General features: G+C 51.9%; 1 protein-coding gene across 1 annotated transcript; it reads right to left on the reverse strand.

Annotated features, from left to right (window-relative positions):
- Positions 1-345: 345 nt before the first annotated feature.
- Positions 346-13060, reverse strand: LRRC40 (leucine rich repeat containing 40). The gene is made up of 15 exons (XM_059853559.1): positions 12869-13060; positions 12184-12365; positions 11862-11935; positions 11067-11196; positions 10603-10726; positions 10222-10364; positions 9577-9749; positions 8761-8851; positions 6511-6556; positions 5698-5806; positions 5079-5186; positions 3884-3994; positions 3046-3123; positions 2688-2873; positions 346-2054 (listed from the first exon to the last, which is right to left on the reverse strand). Exons 1-15 carry the CDS (start codon positions 13020-13022, stop codon positions 1949-1951), a joined length of 1815 nt encoding a protein of 604 aa, XP_059709542.1. The 5' UTR covers positions 13023-13060; the 3' UTR covers positions 346-1948.
- Positions 13061-15192: the final 2132 nt, after the last annotated feature.

The raw sequence follows: 15192 nt of genomic DNA on the forward strand, positions 1-15192 counted from the left end.
GGGAAGGGGCTCAGCCTGGAGCAGAGGAGGCTCAGGGGGCCCTTGTGGCTCTGCACAGCTCCTGCCAGGAGGGGACAGCCGGGGGGTCAGGCTCTGCTCCAGGGAACAGGGACAGGAGGAGAGGGAACAGCCCCAGGCTGGGCCAGGGGAGCTCAGGGTGGAGAATTTAGAAAATTCCCCATGGAAAGGGTGCTCAGGCACTGGAGGGTGGTGGAGCCCACCCACAGGACTGCTACCATTAACAATACCACCTGCAGGACATTTGGAAGTGTGTCTGAACAAGAGAAGTTCTCCATGTTCCCATCTACAGAGCTCAGCTACAGCTTGAAGGACCCAAAGCAGACATCCAAGGGGAACATTTATTGTCTCAGCACAGCACCAGCCCCATTTTCACTCAGGTGAGCCCTGCACACACCTGGGCCACCTCTCACCACCTCACAGCTCAAGCACTCCACCACACTCACACCAGGGGGCAGTTCAGGGGACAGCAATGAAACAAAACAGGAATACAAACCCCAGTGTTCCCTTCTGCCTTTGGCCCCAGAGCTTCAATGGTGACAGCTCTCTCCAGAGCACAGCTCAGCGGCAGGAAGCACCATGGCTGTGCTGAAGGCAGCTCTCCTTGCTATCCTTTATCACAAACAGTGTAAACAGAGTGGTGTGGGATCCTGAAATCCCTGCTGGAACATGCAGAGGGGCAGGGAATGTTTCACAGCTGGGTCAGACTCCCAGCCAGGAGCAGGAGGAGGATGGAAGCAGTGGAGCCCAGGGGTGCTGGTGGGACAGGGGGTACCTGGCTGCTCCTGTGCTGCTGGAATGTGGCTCTGCAGCTATTACAGCAGCGCAGCTGGGCCCTTGGCCAGGCCAGGCTCAGGTGGGAATGGCCAGGGCTCAGTGAGAATGCAGCTCCAAAGGTATTCCAGCAGTGCAGCCATGCCCTTGGCCAGGCCAGGCGCAGGTGGCAGTGCCCAGGGCTCAGGGCTGAGGAGGGAATGCCCATGGCAGTGCCCAGGCTCAGGAGGAATGCCCAGGGCTCAGGAGGAATGCCCAGGGCTCAGGTGGCAGTGCCCAGGGCTCAGGAGCAGTGCCCAGGCTCAGGTGGCAGTGCCCAGGGCTCAGGAGCAGTGCCCAGGCTCAGGAGCAGTGCCCAGGGCTCAGGAGGGGATGCGGCTGCGCAGGTACTCCAGCACGGCAGCCGCGCCCTTGGCCAGGCCATGTTCATGGCTGAGGTGGGAATGCCCAGGGCTCAGGAGCAGTGCCCAGGCTCAGGTGGCAGTGCCCAGGCTCAGGAGCAGTGCCCAGGGCTCAGGAGCAGTGCCCAGGCTCAGGAGCAGTGCCCAGGCTCAGGAGCAGTGCCCAGGCTCAGGAGGGGATGCGGCTGCGCAGGTACTCCAGCACGGCAGCCGTGCCCTTGGCCAGGCCATGTTCATGGCTGAGGTGGGAATGGCCAGGCTCAGGAGGAATGCCCAGGGCTCAGGAGCAGTGCCCAGGGCTCAGGTGGCAGTGCCCAGGGCTCAGGTGGCAGTGCCCAGGCTCAGGAGCAGTGCCCAGGCTCAGGAGGGGATGCGGCTGCGCAGGTACTCCAGCACGGCAGCCGTGCCCTTGGCCAGGCCATGTTCATGGCTGAGGTGGGAATGGCCAGGCTCAGGAGCAGTGCCCAGGCTCAGGAGCAGTGCCCAGGCTCAGGAGCAGTGCCCAGGCTCAGGAGCAGTGCCCAGGCTCAGGAGCAGTGCCCAGGCTCAGGAGCAGTGCCCAGGCTCAGGAGGGGATGCGGCTGCGCAGGTACTCCAGCACGGCAGCCGTGCCCTTGGCCAGGCCATGTTCATGGCTGAGGTGGGAATGCCCAGGGCTCAGGAGGAATGCCCAGGGCTCAGGTGGCAGTGCCCAGGCTCAGGAGCAGTGCCCAGGCTCAGGTGGCAGTGCCCAGGCTCAGGAGCAGTGCCCAGGCTCAGGAGGGGATGCGGCTGCGCAGGTACTCCAGCACGGCAGCCGTGCCCTTGGCCAGCACGGCGGCGCGGGGCGTGCGGAACGGGTTCCCTTCCAGCAGCAGGCTCCTGCAAACGGGTGAGTTACTGGGATTAATCTCCTTGTACCCACACACTCAGCCACTGCATGAGGATTTCTGAGGCCTTTGAAATTCCTGGGGAGTTCCCCTTCTGTGCTGCTAAAGGAGTTTGGGTTGCTGCTGCCCTGGTTCTCAGCAGCTGAGCTTTGAGACAGCTGAGTTTTAATTTATGCTGATAAATCAGTGGGGGCGTAGCACACACCCCACTCCTTCAGCCTCTGCCAGGAGGAGTGAGAACTTCTGGAATATAGAAACAGAATTCCAGAGCAGCTCGGGCTGGAAGGGAGCAGTGGGGTCAGCTGGTCCAACCTCCTGGCTCAATGGGTGCTGTACCAGCAGTGTGACTGGGAGCACAGGAAATGTCACCCCCAAGGCTCCAAGCTTCACAGAACCCCCAGACCCTCAGCATCAGCTCTAAATGATGAAACCACTCCCACAATTCTCTGCACTATTGAGAAATTAGGGAAGACATGGAAGAAATTGTCCTGTTCTACAGATGGTCAGAGATGCTTTTTGGGCAAACCCAACACCCTGCCAATGGGTGCTCTTTCCTCTGCCAAGCACTCCCTGAAGAACTCAGACAGCAAATGTGTTCCTGAGCAGGCCCCCTGGCCCCACACACCTGAGGTTCTCACAGTTGCCCAGCTCTGGGGGCACCTGGAGGAGGTCATTGTTCTGCAGGTCCAGCGTTCCCAGCTTGTCCAGCCCCTTCAGCTGCACGGGGTCGATGGATCCCACCTGGTTGTTGCTGAGCAGGATGTTCTCCAGGGCTGGGAGGTGATACAGGACACTGGGAAACACCTTAAATCTTCAGGAAGAGAAAGGAGGGATAGTCAGAAATGGAGCATTCAAAAGAGGAGCACTTCATGGGAGCTCCCAGCTCAGTGAAGTGGCTCCTTGTTCTCACATCACAGGAAAATTGTGCCAAACTCAGCCCCTCTCTTTTCATTATTGTATTTTAAGTCTGAAGAGTTGCTCACCTATTAAAAGCAAGATTTATTGTGTGCAGTCTTTTCAGTGCCTCCATTTCCTCAGGCAAGGCTGTCAGAACATTGTTTCTGTTATCAAAGAAAGACAAACAACAAGCACTGAACTTAGTCAGGGGTTTGGCTGAGAATTCCCAGATCAGCTACACAGTCTGGGGCCAGTCCACTGCCTCATAGCAGGGGCAAAAGCATGCCAGGGATTCCCATTTCTGCCAGGAGGACACTCAGAGCCTGTCCTCTAAAGATTCCCAAGTATTCCCAAGCAGCCACCAACTGCACACAGCTGCCTGGAAATTTAGCTCCTCGTTTTCCAGAGGAAAGCTTATCCAAGTGGCCAGACCCTGGAGCCAAAGTGAATCACTCAGGTCACTCCAAAGCTCCCCAAAATCAGTGGATTGAGCTAATCCTCATCTAAATTAGGCCAGAAGCATTTCTCAGGAATCAGAGGAGGCAAGGTGACAATGAGGAGCCATCTCTTGCCTCTCTTTCCAGCAGTGCAACAAAATCTGCACCTTCCCTGTCCTAATTCCCAGGATTTTTTTTTTTGGTGTGGTCTTCTTCAGGAGTGTTTTGAAATAGCAACATCTCAGAACCCTTCTGTGAGTGAGGCAGGATCTCTCCTCCAGCACATCTCAGAACCAGTCCATTTCTTTTTGTGTCTTCTTTAAGCAAGGCCCAAATTTAGGCCACGTCCTATTCTGGCTCTGGCACAGAGAGATTTTGGGAGTGAGGATGATTTCAGTGCTGCCATCCCACTGGAACAGATGGCTGCTTTAGGGAGGCAGGCAAAGAAGCTCCCAGGCAAGGAAGTGCAACAACACACATCACCAACCTGAGATCCAAATGTGTCAGCTTCTGGAGCAGGCACAGCCCCGAGGAAATGGAGGAGATTTTGTTGAAGCCCAGGCTGACATCACAAACGGAGTCTTTCAGCTCCACAAGCCTGAAGCACAAAAGGAAGATGCTCTCTCTATGGAAGCTCATGGTTGCTTTGTAAATTATTAGAAAACCTGGTTTATTCTACAAATCAAGGACAAGTTGTGCTTTTTTCTGAAGGGATTTTGAGGAGATTATGCAATGTCACCTATGAGAGCTGCTGCTCCTCCAGCCTCACATGTGGGGTAAGGCAAAGCTCAAATCATTCATCTACAGTTAATTGCATTTTCTCTCACAAATACTGCTACCAAAGCCTCCTCAGTTATTGCAGTCAGGAGTTGTTTCAGAGACCGTGGCCCAGGGACATCACTGCCACCTCCTGCCCTGGAGATGTTTTAATATGGACTTCACCCACCTTCTCCTGCAGCCAAAAAAACTGACCAAAAATTCCTATTTTCTCCCATCTTTTGTTTCTGCTCCCCTCTTGTGCTGTTACAAACTCTGGGAGTACCTGCTCTGCTGTCAGAAGATTATTTATTATACTAACATGCTTTGGTGTAAAGGTTTTCACAACTCAAGAAGTTCCCTGTTGAACCCCTCAAACAGAGTCTCTGGCTTAGCCCTAAAACAAAAGGCAATTAAATGAGAAAGCTCTCCTGTCTCCTGTCTGGATTTGCATGGAACTCTGAGGCAGCTGCACACTCCCCCACACCCACCCCAGGGAATTCAGCAGCCCCTCACACAGTGACACACAGCATGGGATGCATAAGCAGCAGCTCCCAAAATTGAGTCTCTAGAAGCCTCTTTGTCCCTCTGGGATTGCACCTGCTCAAGCTGTCTGTGCCAGAGGTTCAGTGCTCAGCACACCTGGGAATAAACTGTCCTCAAAAACCAGTGTGGGTGATTTTTTTGGGGCTCCCAGAGACACAGCAGCCTTCCTCGTGTCACAGAGGGATTACTGGCTCCCAGCAGTGCCAGGGAAAGCCTCTCCTTGGCTGTGGGTGCCCCGGTGACTGCACAGCCCCACCTACACGAGTGCCTCCCCACACTGGGATGGATCTGTGTGCCCAAAGAGCTCAGGGGGAGAAGAGCATGCAGGAAACAAAGGCAGGAGAGCAAACCCCAGCTGGGAATGGCCTTCCCAGCAGTACCTTGGGGGGATCTCCCTGAGCTGGTTCTTGCTGAAGTTGACGGTGGCCACGGGGTTGGTGCCCACGGCATCGAACACGGCCTCGGGGATCTCGGCAGCCTGCTTGTCACTGGGACAGGAGTGACACCAATTAACCACTGCCTGCTAATCAACACTGCACTTCCACCTTCTTCTAGAGAAGACAAGAGAGCAGAACACAGGGAGCAGCTGCAGAAAGCTCCCAGCGCTGCCCCATGCCCACAAGGTCACCAAACAGGATTTCTTGCCATTTCCCAACCCTTCCAGGTCCATTTAAGGAATAACTGAGCAGGGACTCCCCTACCACAAGATGTTCTGGGACTTAGTGAAAATCATAAAGGGCTTCAAAGGTGAGAAAAGCACCTGCTGGGATTCAGCACTTCAATGAGTTACTGCAGATTATCTGGTAATATAAAGAAATAATTCAAACCCCACCATCTAAATCTGCCCATTAAAAGGGGGAAGGAATTAATAGGGGGAAATGCCCACATGCAGCAGGGTTTGTGGACAGCTTGGTGTGTAATGAAGGTGGGGAAAAAACCCACAAGCATTTACTGGACAGTGTTCTTACAGCTTCAGGAATGGGCAATATTCCCAAATACCTGTATTCCAATAATTTCAGTGTGGCTATGGCGTGGATGTTGACCTTGGACTGGCTGGGAAGAGTCATGGCTGTCACAGGAGGCTCTTCATTGGGGCCAGGTCCATCATCTGGGGACACCAGAGGGGTGCAGGGACACAGCTGAGCTGCTCTGAGTGGCCCCAGGCAGCTGCCACCACCCCACTCTAATCCTGCTCTACTCTGGCTCAACTCAAGATCATCAAATTCAGATTATTTCAATCAATGCCCAATAAAGGTTTTCTACCATCTTGGATTTGGGGGCTCTTTTAGGGTGAGGGAGGGAGAAGGGCTGACCTGGACTTTGCCAAGCAGGGGAGGGAGCACTGGAGATGTGACTCTGTGAGGCTCTGCTCCATGGGGTAGGGGGCTGGAAACTACAAAAACCAGGGAATTCCAACTGGAAATGATGACCCAGAGCAGCTTTACCCACACTGACGACAATTTCAGTTAAAGCATTAATGTTTACAAACCCTCCTCTACGAATTCCCTTCTGGTTACTCCCCACAATCCACATGAAAAAGCTCCTGCACACCTGAAATGGGAATTCCCATCCAGCTGAGCAGGGTGAGTCTGGGTTTGTAAAGGACAATCCTCAATTCAGAATGTTTTTTATTCAGTATTAGCTAATAGGATAAGAAACTGAAATATCACAGCAAACTGTTGAGTAAAGGAAATTACTACTGCAGGATAATTGGGAAGAACTTGGATTTAAACAACCATCTTTCCTAAACTCTTTTACTTTAATTTCTTAGAACAGTCTCTTTAAAATGAAGTGGGGAAAAAAGCAACATACCTTGGATTTTGCTTCTCAGATATTTCAGCAGTTCCTGGGTGCCTTTCTTTAAAAAAGAAACAAACCCCAAGTCACTCAGCAGTATTTGTGCAGCTGGGGGGACAGTGCAGAGGGGACAATGCCAGCACACAGGTGGAGCCCACAGCACTCCTGACTAAAAATCCCACTGAAAATCCCACAGCAGCTTGGGAACTTGCTTAGTTATCATTTTATTTATTCCAGCTGAAAACTACTCATCCTGAATCACAGCCTCAGGCTGCACTTCTGTAGCTCCTTATGTGAAGATTTTTGCCACTTCCAAGAGAAAATAAAATAGTTCCAATGAGCTTAATTTTCCCTTTAAAAAGCTCCAGCCCAATTTGCTGTAGAGAGCACATTTACAGTGTCAGTGAAGCTGACTGCTCACTGTTCTGCTACTTTTTTATGGCCCAAATCATAAACTCTGGGAAAATCGTGGCAGTTTGCATCATTTGCAGGGATTCTTAACAGCTCCAAAGATTTCCCTCAGTCCTCTCACAGCAACTCCCAGTGGTCAGACACAGCTGCCACTGCACAAACCTGTGGGTAGTGAAGCCCAATCTCCTCTGCACCGTTTGTTTTGGGGGAAAGGCAGGTTTGGGGGATGATTTTACAGGTTTCACAACCAGGGACTGACCCAAAGTGCTGGATGTGAATGAACATTTCTCATTCCAGTTGCCACAGCCTAGGAGACCGGGTGAACAGAGAGGGGTAAAGGGAATGTGGATGTTGGAAAGGAGGGAATTGTCACAAGGAGACAGGCAAGGAGAGGGGGACTGTGCTGAGCATGGCAAGGGAAGCCCACAGGGAACAAGCTGGGAAGTTGTGAGGGAAAGGTGAAGGTCAAACTGAAATCTCAGTAACAGATGTGTGGGAAGGAAAGCAGAGAGCAGGGTAAAGCTCCAGAGCCAAGTAATGGCATGGGAGTTAACAAAAATAGACCAGGATTTACCAGAAATCAACTGGAAATTCATTAAGAACCAGGAATGGGGTTGGGACTGGAATGAGAGGCCTGAGGAAGAGAAGGTGAGCTGAGCAAGGCTGGAGAAGGGAAGAGAAGAATCTGCTGCTCCTCTACACTCACCCCAGTCCTTTATCTCAGTATGCACCTGCTCCAAGCAGTGCCTGGGGAGCCCTAAGGCTCCTCCACCAATTGCTCCTCTAAACCAAGTGGAAAAAAAATCCAGCCAGGCAGAGGAAATTGCAGCCACATGAATTTACAGCGTTGGTGATGGATCCAGGCAGCACAACCAGAGCGTGGCCTGATGGGCTCCTCGTGCCTGGCCTTTGCCCCAGGGGGAAACACAGCCCAGCAGTGACAATTGCAGCTGAAGCAGCAAACCCTCAGTAATCCAGGAACAGCAGAACTCCAGCATTCCTGACCCAGACTCCTTTCCAGGAGCACTTTGGACAAGTGCTCGTTAACTCAGGGCACACTCTGCTCCCTCAGCCAGGCACACCAGGGCTTCCCTCTCCTGACAGATGTTAACAGATTTCATTGCAACACAGACTTGTCAGTCCTGCTTATTTTGGGAGCATCCCAGTGCTTTGGGAACATTGATTTTACAACCCTGGCAAAGGCACAGAAGTAGGAATGTACAGCACCACTGAGGAGAGGGGCCTGCCAGGGAAAACATCACAGGGACCTGAGCAGCAGGAGTGGTGCCCAGGCTCCAGCCTCCTGCTGCCCTAAGGACTCCTTTCCCTGGGAACAACTCACACCCTCCCCTGGCTGCCTCCCTACAAGACAACAGAGCACTGAATCCTAGATCCTTCATTAAGACAAGACCTTAAAGCTCATCCCACTCCACCCCTGCCATGGCAGGGACACCTCCCACTGTCCCAGGTGCTCCCAGCCCCAGTGTCCAGCCTGGCCTTGGGCACTGCCAGGGATCCAGGGACAGCCCCAGCTGCTCTGGACACCCTGTGCCAGGACCTTCCCACCTTCCCAGGGGCAATTCCTGCCCAGTGTCCCATCCATCCTTGCCCCCTGTCCTGGCCCTCCACCCCTCTCCAGCTCTCTTGGAGCTCCTTCAGGTCCTACAAGGCCACACTGAGGTCACCCCAAAGCTTCTCCTCTCCAGGTGAACAAACCCAGCTCTCCCAGCCTTTCCTCCCTGCAGAGCTGCTCCAACCCTCTGCTCATCCTGGTGCCTCCTCTGGACCCTCTCCAGCAGCTCCAGGTCCTTCCTGTGCAGATGTGCACACACACAACCAAACCCCAGTGCTCACTTGCAGCAGGTCTCTCCGAATGGTTCTCAAAGGATTTCCCTCCAGGGCCAGGAATTTCAGCTGAGGGAGGTTCCCCAGGGTGTAAGGCAACCTGCAGAGGGAAACAACTGATTGATCCCAAAGCAGCTCCAAAACCACTGCTAAAGAACGTGCAGTGGCTGCTCAGAGGGGATACTGAAGCTCAGGTTCACAGGAAAAGATGCAGAATCCCAGATTAATTTAAATTGGAAAAGCTCACTCAGACCATCAAAGTCCAAGCTCTGCCCAATCCCCACCTTGTCCCAGCCCAGAGCATTGAGTGCCACCTCCAGGAATTCCCTGGGCAGCTCCAGGGATGGGCACTCCAACCCTCCCTGGGCAGACCCAGTGCCTGACCCCCTTTCCATGGGGAAATTCCTGCTGTGCCCACCCTGAGCTGCCCTGGCCCAGCCTGAGGCTGTTCCCTCTCCTCCTGTCCCTGTTCCCTGGAGCAGAGCCTGACGTGGGGCTGTCCCTTCCTGGCAGGAGCTGTGCAGAGCCACAAGGGCCCCCTGAGCCTCCTTTGCTCCAGGCTGAGCCCCTGCCCAGCCCCCTCAGCCTCTCCTGGGGCTCCAGCCCCTGCCCAGCTCCCTCAGCTGCTCCTCCGAGCACTCCCAAGTCACAGCTAAGTCACAGGCAGAACACAGAACATTTCACAAGTCTGGGTTTGATCTCAGCAATCCCACAACACACAGAGGGCTCCTTCATCTCCTGACTGAGTCATTCCTTAAGTGCCCTTCCCACGGAAGGAAGGAAGGAGCTGCCACCACCCAGCCCCAGCCCAGGTGCCACTATTACCTACTGATGTCATTGTTGGCCAGGTCGAGCCTCTCCAGCTTCTGCAGCACTGTGATCTCCTCGGGCACTGCCTTGATCTTGTTGTCCCTGAGCTCCAGCACACACAGGGAGCTCAGCTGCTTCAGATTCTCTGCATTCAGGGTTTCAATCTGATTCTCCCCAGCGTGTAACTCCTACAGGAACAAAGAGCACCACAACTGTGGTAAAATTACTTTATAACTTATCTCCTAAGTTGTGACATCAGCAGTCATCAGCATGAGGTGGAGAATATAACCTGATTATGTTAAGAGGAAAAACAGTGTATTCACTCCATAGTTACAAAGAAAAAATTATAATGAATGAAGTGAATTGATCCAGAAAAAGTTCCCAGAGATAAAAAAATAACTGTTGCAGGCAATATTAAATCCAGCTTTCAGTCATTCTCCTGAACACTTTTTATTTTCCAAATCTAGAAAGTCCTGCAAACTCAAAAGGTTGAACAATGAGGGCAGGAAGAGAAGTTGCACGTTAAACAAAGTTCTAAAGACAGAGCTGTCATCTGGTTTTGATCACAGCACATCACAAAAGCTGGTGTTTAAAGTAACTGTCATTATTTCAAAGGTTACAGCACAGGCATTTCCAGCAGAGCAGCCATTCCAAGCTCACCTTCAGTAACTTGCAGGAGGGAAGCTCTGGCAAGGAACGCAGTTTGTTTTTCCTCAGGTAAAGCTGCTCCAGGGATGCCATGGTTGCTAATTTAGGAGGTACTGTTTCCAGGTAATTTTTGGTACAATCCAGTTGCCTCAAGCCTGTGGAAGTCAATGTCCAGTGAGAAACAGAGAAGATAAAAATACCTTTCTACAGCAGCCTAATTGTCCTGGGGTTTTATTAAAAATAAACACAACAACATTTTGCCAAACAGATTCTAGAAGTAATAACTCTGATTTTCTTGAGGAAACAGTAACTCTTTAAGGATCTATTTTAAAACCCTGAACATAAGCACAGCACTGGCTGTCTGGTACTAATAACCCGAGGAAAGTGATTTACTTTTCATGGCACTGAGATCTGCAGGCAGCTCCTTGAGCTGGTTACAGGCCAGGTTGAGCCGCACCAAGTTCACCAGCAGAGCAAAACTGGTGGGGATGGCTGTGAGCTGATTGTTGGACACATCCTGCACATGGAAACAGAGAGAGAGAGATGAGAGGTGTCTGGAACATCCCAGGAGTGCTGCTAGTGCAAAGTTAATTAGAGGCAGAACAGTAAAATTAGATTGCTGACAACTGGCACAAGTGTGAGAGAAGGAACAACTCCCCCAGGACTGACAGACCGCTGGGGATTTCAGCTTTCCCAAAATAGGTCAAACCAAGAACACATCAAAAACAAACCCCACCATGCAGACATTAGAACAGCCACAGGAATATTTGCCAAGCCCTGCTGCTGAGTGCCAGGGATTGTTAACTCGCAGATAAAGCCTTTCCAAACACAGGAACAGGTCTGAAGCTGTGCTTTACCAGCTCTTCCAAGCTGAGGAGCTGCCCCAGCCCCTCGGGCAGCTGGCTCAGCTCGTTGTGCTGCACCAGGAGGCTCCTCAGACGGGGCAGCTGCAGCAGCTCCTCGGGAAGGCTCCTCAGTTTGTTGTGGCTGGGGTGGAAACATGGAACACAAAGGGAAAGGAAAAACACTCAGGAGATTTTAGGAATGTAACTGCACACAGAACATTTGTGTGCCACAGCCTGCTGGTCAGGACACTGCCACCCCTAAAGAACAACTGGCTATCTTGATTTATTTGTTCAAGAAAACTTTTAATCCTACTCTGAATTTACAACATTCCAGGGTTTTTTGTTTATGTACTTCACACCAGCAGTGCTAGCATAACCTCTCCTTGTGCACAAATTTACAATATTATCCCAGTAAACAGAAGATTCTGAACCTTCCAGCACAAACAAGATCTACACAGTTATTTACAATGTGCATTATTCATGACTGGAAATGTTTTATCCTTAGAACTGCCAGTCTGAAGCAAAAAAATACAAATAAATATTTTGTGAATCATTATTCAGAATATCACTGTTTGCACCTTCCAAGCAATTGTGACTTCGAATATCAGTGAAAACAATTTCTAGAAACCCAAGGCCACCAGTTTTGATCAAAAATGGACAATATAACATATATAATATATAATAATATTCTACAATGAGTAATCTGGAGCTAATTTTTTGAAAGAAACGTTGCTGTCCTGCACTCTCTCACTCACACCCGAAAGTCACAGCAGCATTTTTCACGTTTGTTCTGTAACATGGCCTTACCTGACATCGAGCTTCTGGAGATTTTCAAGCTGCCCTAAAGCAGAAGGAAGTGATGTCAGTTGATTGTCATGCACCTAGAAAAGAGAGGTTTTAGGACACAGTTACTAAATTGTACCTCAGAGGGGTTTTTTCCGGGAAGAATTCCTCCCCAGTATCCCCTCCATCCCTGCCCTCTGGCAGTGGGAAGCCGGTCTCCCTTGTCCTGCCACTCCAGGGCCCTGTGAAATGAATACAGGAGGGAAATGGAAAACAAAGATCCAGGACGTTTCCCCATGTCCTACAGGGAAGTACCATCAGAGCACCAAGGGATCCCTGAACTCACGTCCAGCATGGTGAGGGCAGGCAGCAGCTGCACATCCTCCGAGAGGCTCTGCAGCTTGTTGGAGGCCAGGATCAGCTTGGTCAGGTCCGTCTGCTCCCACCAGCGATCGGCAGCTCCGAAGGACAGGTTCTGCTGGGCTTCCTCCGGCGTGTCCAGGTTGATCCTCCACACGTGCTCGGGCACTGCAGCACAAACACAGCCATCAGCTGAACCCCGCAGGTGTCTGCTCCAAAATTTCACTGTCAGAGTGCTTTTTGGGTGTAAAATTATTGAGTGGGTTGGGCTGGAAGGGACCCTAATGATCATCTAGTTCCAACCCTTCTGCCTTGGGGGATGACATATATACAGATACACAAATATATATGGATGCAGATGGGCATAAACATGTGTGTGTACATATATAAAAACATACATCTATGCATAGATACATATATATAAATATGTACATACACATATATATATAATACACACATCCCTATAGTCACTCTCCAGTCCACTGCGTTCTAGAGACATTTTTGCAGAGGTATCAACACAAGCCGATGGAAACATGCCAGAAACAAACAACAGCGACCAGATGGTGCTCCCCGGGAGCCGCTCCCGCCCTGCCCGCAGCCCCGCGGCTCCCGGGGGCTCCCCGGCGAGCTGCGGGGCAGGAGGGCCCCGCGGGCCGGCTGGGCTCACGCACCGTGGGTGAGGCCGCGTCCCGCCAGGTTGAGCTGCCCGCTGCGCCGCGCCAGCCGCAGCAGCCCCTGCGGCACCGGCGGCGGCTCGGCCGCCCGCCCGAACCCCGGCCCCGCGCCGCCGCCGCCGCCCGCCCGCGCCCGCCGAGCCGCCGCCATCGCCGACACAGCCGGAGCGGAGCCGGGGCCGGGGCCGGGCCGGGCCGGAGCCGCGCTGCAGCCGCTCGCTCGCTGCCGGAGCCGGGGCTGGCGCCGCCCGCAGCCGGAGCCGCCCGCCCGCCTCGCAGGCGGGGCCCCGCGGGCGGACCCGGCCCAGCCCCGGCGCCGCCATTTGCCGCCCGGCGTGCCGAAATGGAGCCCCGGAACGCGGCGGGACTGCGCTGCTCGGGGTGTTGTACACGGACACGCGGGGAACAGCGCGTGAAACGGCGCTTTCACATCAGTTTATTGGTTTTGCTTTCCCCCTTAGCGCTGTGCTGTAGCCTCCTGGGGGGCTGTGGGTGGCTGGGCTCCATGATCTCCAGGGTCTGTTCAACCTCAGCAGAATCCCAGGATGGTTTGGCTTGGGAGAGATCCCATGGCTGGGGTGGAATGAGGTGATATTCAAAGTTACAATTGCGTGGAAGGTGCAAACAGCGATTTTCAGAATAATCATACACAAAATATTCGACACCTCCCTCTGCTCCCAGCCCAAGTGTCCAGCCTGGCGTTGGACACTTCCCAGCTTCTCTGTGCCAGGACTTCCCCCCGCTTCCAGGGAAGGATTTCTCCCCAATATCCCATCTAAACCAGCACATGGAACCAGCCCCGTGCCTGCAGCTCCCACCAGCAGCTCCCAGTGAGAGGAAAGTGCTGATAAAGGAATGCGGTCCCATGCTGGATTGTAGCTCTCTTCACTATGTAACAGCACATCTGCGTTTCAAACACTCCCCTCTTTGAAAAATGCTTCTACAAGTCGCTCCATTGGAATGAAAATTAATTAGTGAAGGTTTAAGTACACTAGTCAAGTATGTGATTGGGGAAACTCACTTCAGGCACTTGCTCTTGACTAAGGATATTAGCCTCATTATTTTTTTACCAGTGTTCTTTAATCCCCCCCTCACCTTTTAATTTCTCCTCTCTCAGTGGAGGCAGAAACACACAGAAAATAGTGGGTATTTCAACTGATTTTTTTTTTTAAACAGTGGTGCTTAAAAATGGCTTTTAAGGACTTCAGAAGGCGAGTGCTCTGTGCCTCAGGGCCCCTGGTAAAAACACTGTGTCACTTTCATCTCACTCAGTTTCAATGCTGTTGGACAGCTAAATTCCACGTGGAACATTGCTGACAAATCCAAATCTGGAATTCAAATAAGCTTTTGGCAATTCAGTACAAGATACGGCATCTGTGATATTTCGTAAGTGTAAATGTGGTATCTGCTAAGGGAGGACAGTGAGCATCTCCTACTTTATGATCAGATGTGGTAGAATTTCAGCTGGATTAATAAATAAGGCTTGTTTTATTTACATTCAGGAACATTTATGGGGAAACATTAACATAAAGCAACAAACTCATCAGGAAATAGCATGATTTGTACTACGTAAACTGCAAATACATTTTTTTCCCCTCTCTAGTGAGAAATTCCACCCCAACGTTATACTGCTTGTGATGCCTTTTTTGGGACTACCTGAAAACAGAGACAGAGGTAAGGGAGTAAAAAGCAGGTATATTTATTGAAAGGCCAGCAGGTATATTTCTTGAAAGGCCTTCAGGTACATTTCAGGCAGACAAAGCCCACCAGGGACTACACTCAGAAATGGATGATGGGTCACAAGTTTTCACACTTTTATAACTTCGGTCTGTTTGCATATTCAGGGTTAATGTTCCAATTACAGCTTCAGGTAATGAAGTTATTTACCCCAAGTTTGCTTTCCTCAAAACTTTTATTTACATTTCTGGGCCCTGAGACAGTGAGGAGGCCTTGATTCTCAGGCCTGGAGAGGAGGAATTGTTGTATGTGACCAAAATGTGAACTAGCATTGTATATGGAGTTTGGAATTAAACACTAAAGAAATGCAGGATGACAAATATAGAAAAATAGAAAAGCCAGAATCCTGGGCATCATTGGGACAGTGTATTTTGTGAGAGTTTGCTCTGTGAAATGACGAGGAGGCAACACCGGTCCCTCAGAGCCCCCTCAGCTTTCCCGCGCGCGGGCCCGGAGCGGGGCTGTGAGGGGATTGGGGGGGGGGGGGGGGTCTGAGCGCGCCCCCTCCGCGCACGCGCCGCCCCCGCGCGCGGGCGTCCCTCGCTCCGTGCGCGTCGGGCGGCGCGGCGCATGCGCGGGGCCGC

Source organism: Haemorhous mexicanus, chromosome 9 (assembly GCF_027477595.1).
Source record: "Haemorhous mexicanus isolate bHaeMex1 chromosome 9, bHaeMex1.pri, whole genome shotgun sequence".
Taxonomy (NCBI): Eukaryota; Metazoa; Chordata; class Aves; order Passeriformes; family Fringillidae; genus Haemorhous; species Haemorhous mexicanus.

Coding starts and splice junctions, on each gene's coding strand:
- LRRC40 (XM_059853559.1), bottom strand. CDS start 13,022: ATGGCGGCGGCTCGGCGGGCGCGGGCGGGCGGCGGCGGCGGCGCGGGG. Junction 11,936..12,183: donor CTGCCCTCACCATGCTGGAC/GTGAGTTCAGGG, acceptor TCTCTTTTCTAG/GTGCATGACAATCAACTGAC. Junction 10,365..10,602: donor AGATCTCAGTGCCATGAAAA/GTAAATCACTTT, acceptor TGACTTCCACAG/GCTTGAGGCAACTGGATTGT.